This window comes from Engystomops pustulosus, chromosome 2 (genome assembly GCF_040894005.1).
Source record: "Engystomops pustulosus chromosome 2, aEngPut4.maternal, whole genome shotgun sequence".
Classification (NCBI taxonomy): domain Eukaryota; kingdom Metazoa; phylum Chordata; class Amphibia; order Anura; family Leptodactylidae; genus Engystomops; species Engystomops pustulosus.
In genome coordinates, this window is record NC_092412.1 from 46,560,682 (window position 1) to 46,569,235 (window position 8,554).

The following is an 8,554-nucleotide window of genomic DNA, read 5'->3' on the forward strand; positions in this document are numbered from 1 at the left end:
TGGTGCAGAAGAAGACTAGCTGTGTCTAACTCTGTGCCACAAGGATAACATCCCCCCTCCTGCAGTCTCTATCTGTGAGTTTGCAGTCCTCTCTTTGCTGATAGATGGAGACAAAGCTGCTGTGACTCACTATTCCCCCTCCTTCCTCCATAGTTTGATATAATCGGACTCCTCAGTCAGATATCTAACAAGACAGAGTGCAGCAGAGATGTCATAGTGAAAGGCAGATTAGAAAGGTAAGAAGAAGGATCATAACAACCAAAGTAAGTGGGGAAAGAGGCGCTTTTCTATGATAACATATTGAAACATTTCTGGTGTTTAAATGAAATCTACCATCAAAATCAAGCTTGGATAAACCAGGGACACTTACTAATAGATCCAGGCGCCATGATTGTGCTAGTCTCCTTATTTGTTTTATATTGCCTCCTTCCTTCTAAAATCAACTTTAAAAATGATGCTAATAAACCAGAAAGCTTCGTTACCAGAGCCCCTTTGTGCTGTAGCTTCTTTCCCCCTCCATTGTGTGCTGGAACTTCTTCTGCTACACTTAGATTACAGGCCGAGGAAGGGGTGAAATGCTGAGGGAGCAGGGGGACAGTGTAACAGCCTGTGAAGCTGCGGCCCAAAAGGGTTTTGGTAATACCCCCAGGAGCCCTTCAGAATCATTAGCATAAGTTTAAAAGTTTTTAGAAGGAATGAGGCCATGGGTAACAAATATAGAAAGATTTCCACAGTCACGCTTGACTTTGATGGTAGATTTCCTAGAGATTGCTGAAAAGTTAGTAACCATTTAAAGAAGATTTGTCTCCTCTTCTGACTTGATTACTTAAACATTATTATTCTTCCAGTCAAATGGTTGAGACCCCACGTGAGCAGACAAAGGCTAAAATGATTGGACTGTGCCAGCTATCTGTAGGGGCACAACCTATTGACAAGATGGTGTAATACAAATTAGGCAACATTTACACATACGTCCCCCATACACGGCAATGTGCACACGTGCGGCACCGTACCGTTCCGTACCTGGGAGAAAGATAGGACATGTCCTTTCTGTCTCCGGATTACGGCTGAGGATGAGCAGCGCTCTCCCCGGCGTCGAAGTGTGCCTGCCGTGCTACAGTAATGGGATTTACCCACGAAACTGTGGATAGGTGGGGTCTGAGTAATGATACCCCCACAGATCACAAGAACAGGGGTCCGAGGTACCTCTGTCCTAGGGGCATAATTACAGTGGTAGCAGCTGCTATGGGGCCCACCCGGTATCTGGGGTATGTGAATATGCTGTGTGTATTTGTGATGTGCATATGCTCTTATGTATAAGCATATGTGATGTGCATATGCTGTATGTCTATGTATATGGGGAGTATACACTATATGTATATTTTATTAAGGGGTAAGTAGGGCCCTGACTCTCCTAGTTACACCACTGCTCTGTCGGACCCCTCATCACTCCCCTAGATGATCGGAGCAAATGACTGCCAATGTCCGTTCTGCTCCATTCGTCTCTAAGGAGCTGACGGAGATTGCCGAAGAATGAATGTTGTTTATTGTTGTGCGACTTGTTTCCAAGCTTTAATTATCCGAAACATCTACTTAAAAAAAAGGAAAAACAAAGAAAAAATACACTACATATAATTACCTGCGCTGCTCTTCATCCCAATAACAGCGCTGGTTTACATGCCAGGATCACCTGGAAAAAAAGACTAATAATTAGCAGCCAGGAGAGCGGGGAAGAGATATCCGGCACTCCGGGCTGCTATTTATGCAGGGCTCTGGGACATCATGTGAGAGGGAGGTTTAGGGGGCGTGCATAATTAGCAGCCTGGAGCTAATTATATATTATCCCCAGCATGTCAATATTACAGAAGGCCAGCGCTGGGATTGGGATGACGAGGAGCCCAGGTGAGTATTTGTAGTTTTTTGTAAAACAGTTAACGCGATTAGAAATGGCAATACAAGATTGGACAAAAAAAGCACTTACCAACCAATTGATCCTTTGACTCCCTCTTGTGTACAGGGACACGGGACTCCGGATTCATTTCCATAGTTTCCTGTATAGATAGTAGAGGTTATATGTAGGCAAGTATCTTACAACCTGCAGAACTAGATCACAAAGGCATAGTATAAAGTGCCATCTAGCCGCTAGGAATCAGTAAGTCTTGTGTACTATCCCCTGAGCAGATCTTTGGATGACTAGTCCCTCTAGTAAATTATGGGCAAGGGCAAAGACTGGTACAAGTAGGCAGCGTTCTACCCTATAGCGTGCAGATACAATATAATATAGATTTGCAAACTGTGTGTTTTCTGTCTTTATGGTTATTAGATTGCTCTTGGTCAGGAACGTTTCGTTTGTAGAATAATATCACATTACTGTACAGATTTTAACAAAGTGCTGTCAATGGGGGGGGGGGCCTTTTCATGGATTTTGTTTCTTGTGCTCCCGGTTGTTGATCCTACACCGCTTTTGAATGTGTCTGATTCATATTATTATCTCGCATGATGCGTTAGTCAGTTTAATTTGGATTGGTGTTTCTTGTTGCCTCTACACCAGCAGGGCACTAGAGTAGTTTTAGGGCGTATTGGTGGGAATATATTAACTTGTGTCATAGAATAAGACTGTAGCGTTTCCTGTAATAGGTTAAAGGGGTTGGCCACTTTACCTCATGTAATGTGGATGTGTGGGAGGCAGGATATTAGGTAATTTACCAATATACATCTATTAATAGTTCTGCTCTGCTTTCTTGATCGATACAGTGAAACATCCTGTCTTTTACCTCATCAGCCGGACATTCCTGTCCCTAAAATGGGCGCAGATGGAGGGTCATGTGATCTCTATATGTTCATGAGCAATCACCCTACCAGGACCCTATATTAGTATTACTAAATACATGCTTCTAGTCCAGGGTAATTGTTCATGGACAGATAAGATCACATGACCTTCCATATGGGGCCATATTATGGCTGATGAGCTAAAACTTTACAAATCAAGAAAGCGAAGCAGAACTATTAGTAGAACTACAATAGATGTATATTGGTAAATTACTGAATATCCTGCCACCTACACATTACAAAAACATAACGTAAAGTGTCCAACGGCAGTACAGGCAGTCCTTGGATAACGTACAGGATAGGTTCTGTAGGTTTGTTCTTAAGTTGTAGGTTGGAAGTGAATATTTTATCATTGTAACCACAGCCAAAATGTTTTGGTCTCTGTGACAATTGGGTTTTAAAACTTTTGGATTGCCATAAGAACCAGGATTAACAAAAAATCTTAATTGTAGACACCCTTGATAACTCTTACAGCTGATCATTGTAGTCTGGGACTAAATGACAGTAAATTACCAACATCCAGAGGTCCGTTTGTAACTAGAGGTCGCCTGTAAGTCAGGTTTTCTTAAGTCGGGGATAGCCTGTATTGTATTTGCAACCAAAAACATGAAATCATAATTTTTACCTCATGGCGATAATAAATGAGGTGCAAGTTCTGGATTGTCGTTGTGTGCGTCAGAATCAGGTCAGCAGACTAGAAATTTCTCAGGCGGAACAGTTGGCATTAGCCAAAGTCTTTACCAGGTTAGGAAGATTATTGCGTGACTTTGGCTTGATGAGGAGCCACCGGATGTAAAAGGTGAAGAAAATGACGAATGTAACAGTATGTATGGAGATGACTGTGTATCATAAATGGGGATCGTTGAAGAAATTTGAGAAATAATGGGGCAAATGGATTGACAGTCTCGGGGTGGTGGAACAGGGTATGCTTACGACCTGGAAGATTGCGAGGGATGTGAGATGCGAATGTCTGAACAGCAGTGTGTATGTGAGAGAATTAAAAGCAATGTGCATAAGACAGTAGGACTAAAATGTAATGAGAATTCTGTGGCCAGACCACAGGGAGGGTGACTGGGTTGTTCTATATATACACTCACCGGCCACTTTATTAGGTACACCATGCTAGTGACGGGTTGGACCCCCTTTTGCCTTCAGAACTGCCTCAATTCTTCATGGCATAGATTCAACAAGGTGCTGGAAGCATTCCTCAGAGATTTTGGTCCATATTGACATAATGGCATCACACAGTTGCCGCAGATTTGTCAGCTGCACATCCATGATGCGAATCTCCCGTTCCACCACATCCCAAAGATGCTCTATTGGATTGAGATCTGGTGACTGTGGAGGCCATTTGAGTACAGTGACCTCATTGTCATGTTCAAGAAACCAGTCTGAGATGATTCCAGCTTTATGGCATGGCGCATTATCCTGCTGAAAGTAGCCATCAGATGTTGGGTACATTGTGGTCATAAAGGGATGGACATGGTCAGCAACAATACTCAGGTAGGCTGTGGCGTTGCAACGATGCTCAATTGGTACCAAGGGGCCTAAAGAGTACCAAGAAAATATTCCCCACACCATGACACCACCACCATCAAACTGAACCGTTGATACAAGGCAGGATGGATCCATGCTTTCATGTTGTTAACGCTAAATTCTGACCCATCCGAATGTCGCAGCAGAAATCGAGACTCATCAGACCAGGCAACGTTTTTCCAATCTTCTACTGTCCAATTTCGATGAGTTTGTGCAAATTGTAGCCTCAATTTCCTGTTCTTAGCTGAAAGGAGTGGCACCCGGTGTGGTCTTCTGCTGCTGTAGCCCATCTGCCTCAAAGTTCGACGTACTGTGCGTTCAGAGATGCTCTTCTGCCTACCTTGGTTGTAACGGGTGGCGATTTGAGTCACTGTTGCCTTTCTATCAGCTCGAACCAGTCTGCCCATTCTCCTCTGACCTCTGGCATCAACAAGGCATTTTCGCCCACAGAACTGCCGCTCACTGGATGTTTTTTCTTTTTCGGACCATTCTCTGTAAACCCTACAGATGGTTGTGCGTGAAAATCCCAGTAGATCAGCAGTTTCTGAAAAACTCAGACCAGCCCTTCTGGCACCAACAACCATGCCACGTTCAAAGGCACTCAAATCACCTTTCTTCCCCATACTGATGCTCGGTTTGAACTGCAGGAGATTGTCTTGACCATGTCTACATGCCTAAATGCACTGAGTTGCCGCCATGTGATTGGCTGATTAGAAATTAAGTGTTAACGAGCAGTTGGACAGGTGTACCTAATAAAGTGGCCGGTGAGTGTATATGGTAAGTATTGTTCCTCAAATATGTTTTAAGACATGTATGTAATGTATAATACATGTATGAGGCACATGTGAAGTTAATAAACGTTACCTGATTTTAAAAAAAAAAAGAATCGGGTCAGTAAGTCATTGTGCACCTAAATGGGAAGTCTCAAATCATAAATCTGGCACCAAGCAAGAGATCATTCAGAAAGACAAGGGAGAATTTGTCTCAGCGAGTCAACCCTATTGTGTTCTAGTATATAAAATGCCCTTGCCTTTACATGACAGCAGTCAGAGCCTTTTCCCCGCTGTTGCAATCTAAGTGTGACACACAGAACCCCATTACCATCATGCTGTAAGGAAAAAAGGAACTTTTCACATTAACCCAGTTTTGTCCTCTAGGAGGGAATGTTCCTGGCCTGACATTCCCCCTCCCTCCCTCCACCAACTACACAATGTAGTACAGCACTGTACAATTTTAGCTCATCCAAGTCTGAACATAGGATAATAACCCTAGACACCTCATCTCCAAAAATGTCAAACTAAAGTCACATATATTTATCTTTCGAACATTAAAGTGGATGAGTAAACAATATCTGCACATGGAAAACTAGAATATCCAAGCCCAATCCTATAAAAGCAATGACCTGAGCTCTACTCGTAGTAGTCTGTACTTACATGCGGCTGCTGCTCTGAGGAGGTGTGGGAGTTTGCTTCCTCGTCTCAGCTCTTTTCCATGGTGTGTACACGCCTCTTACACATTAGTATGTTGTCACCAACACGGATCTGCTTTGGTTTGTTAGAGCGATACTGACAGCGGGGAATTCATTTCTATAGAGACTGCAGTCACCATAGTGTCCTACACCTCACTGTGTATAGTAATGGCCATACATCACAGTCCAATGTCACAGAATCTCAGCTCTATCAATCACTATAAAGAGCCGGAACCAGAAACACAGGTTTTTTAAAAAATCTTTTGTTTTGTCTACAAGTAAAACATGACACAAAAGTTATGAAGAATGCAAGGTAATTCAGCGAGGCTAGAAAGTGCCACCACATGGATCCACACTGATTATACAGGCAAGTATGACCACACAGGTGACCAGACATATTTCACGTGTTCTGTGTCATTTCTTACATGTCTGTCCATCATTAGATATGTGGTTTATTATAAGGCATTGGAATAGAAGGGGTTACCTTACATGAGGCGGCTATGCATCGTCTACACAGGACACTCAGAAGTAAGAGCTCTGTGTGACATCCGCTGTTTGCTTGGCTTAGATTGTTGCTTTTTAGATGGTTATTGCTCAATCGCACCATTTACAATATTCTGTCTCGTTATAAAAGTTATGGATTATAAAAATAAATATATTGTAAGTAATAATGATGGATATACAGGCAGTCCCCGGGTTACATACAAGATAGGTTCTGTAGGTTTGTTCTTAAGTTGAATTTGTATGTAAGTCGGAACTGTATATTTTATCATTGTAACCCCAGCCAAATGTTTTTTGTTGTCTTTGACAATTGGATTTTAAAAATGTTGTGTTGTCATAAGAACTACAAGACAGAGAAAAATGGGAACAACAGAGGACGGCGCCTCGGGTAATAACGTCAGGTGCTCGAATCCTGAAGGAGTAAAAAGGGTGCTCACCTTGTGAGAGACTTGGTATCATGCATATATATTCCCACTCCTGGGGATCAATCCTTGGAATCTCCAATCCGGATTAGGCTCTGCGTGTGGAAAACAGCAGCTCCCACCACTCTACATACCCGAAACCCAAGGTTTCGGTAAAAACAAATATATATATATATATATATAGAAAAAACGTGAGAGTATATGTGGGGCGCTAAACCACAACAAATAGAGCCCTTGGAACTAGGAGACTACCTATTGGGTCATATAAACCACGGCCCAGCCGATACAGATAAAATTTACTTTTTTATTTTAAAAGATACAGGATCTTACCGATCAACATAGGCTAAAAATGGTACAATTGGTGGTCCACCAAAAGGACCACCAATTGTACCATTTTTAGCCTATGTTGATCGGTAAGATCCTGTATCTTTTAAAATAAAAAAGTAAATTTTATCTGTATCGGCTGGGCCGTGGTTTATATGACCCAATAGGTAGTCTCCTAGTTCCAAGGGCTCTATTTGTTGTGGTTTAGCGCCCCACATATACTCTCACGTTTTTTCTATATATATATATATGTGTTGTCATAAGAATCAGGATTAACAATAAAGCTTCATTACAGACACCTGTGATAACTGTTATAGCTGTTTATTGTAGCCTAAGGATAAAGTACAATAAATTGCCAACATCCAGAGGTCCTTTTGTAACTATGGGTCGTATGTAAGTCAGGTGTTCTTAAGTAGGGGACTGCCTGTATATCATAAATATAAATAAGTACTATAGATATTCTATAAATTGTCACCACATTGGATACAAGCGCTCTTGGTTTTTTTCTATCCCTTTTTGTCAGAAGACTCCTCAAGAATAGAAGGTTTTTACACCGTGTCCTGCTGTTATGTTAAAGGGGTATTCCCATCTGGGCATTCATATTTAATTTAATTCATTTTCCATATGTAAACATTTCTTCAATTGGATGTTATTAAAAAGATGTTCCTGTGTGAAGATAATTTCTCATAAATTTAGTCATGTTGTCCCTTAGAAACCAGATAGCTTCCTCGGATACGACCACGTCACACTCTGGTAGCGGTGGCCAGATATGCGCTAGAGAGTCCTGCCTGACCACCAGGATTCAGCAATCATTACCACAGGGTGGCTGTGGGAACTGCAGTAACTGCCGGACATTTCATATACAAAACCTTTTGTTTCTTTGTGCAATCCCTCCAGCAGAGGTGGCCGTATCCAAGGACACAGTCTATTTTCTAAGGGACCATAAGACTACAGTTATGAGAAATTATCTTCACACAGGTACATTTTTTTTTTTAACAACATGCAATTGAAGAAATGTTTATATACTGCAGATTAATGAAATTGAATGGGAATGCCCAGACGAGAATACCCCCTTAAGACGACTACCAAGACGCTATTTAGTTTTCAATCCCTGTGCAGGGGCATCACAGGGCACAGGATACACAGATGAATGTAACTATAGACTTGTCCTACCATGAAACAAATTCTGTACAATCTGCTCAGCTCCTCCTGCTCTATAACAAGCTGCCTGCAGAAAGGACACCATGTACCATCTGCTCAGTTCCTCCTGCTCTGTAACATACGGTCTCCATATAGGACAATATGTACAATCCACTAAGCTCCTCCTGCTCTACAACATGCTGCCTGCAGATTGTACATAGTGTCCTATCTGCTCGGCTCCACCTGCTCTGTAACATGCTGGCACTAGAGTAGTTTTAGGGTGTATTGGTGGGAACTTATTAACTTGTGAAATATAATATGACTGTAGTGTTTC

At 42.0% G+C, this 8,554-nt stretch overlaps 1 protein-coding gene across 1 annotated transcript in view; it reads right to left on the reverse strand.

Moving 5' to 3' along the window:
* LOC140117584 (stomatin-like) overlaps positions 1 to 5,889 on the reverse strand; it is a 32,072-nt gene extending 26,183 nt beyond the window's left edge. Inside the window, exons 1-2 of the mRNA XM_072134453.1 lie at positions 5,799 to 5,889; positions 1,982 to 2,051 (exon numbers count right to left, since the gene is read on the reverse strand). Of these exons, the coding sequence (XP_071990554.1) occupies positions 1,982 to 2,045 (64 nt within the window). The 5' untranslated portion in view covers positions 2,046 to 2,051; positions 5,799 to 5,889. The remainder of the gene's footprint in view (positions 1 to 1,981; positions 2,052 to 5,798) is intronic.
* Between the last annotated feature and the right edge of the window lie 2,665 nt (positions 5,890 to 8,554).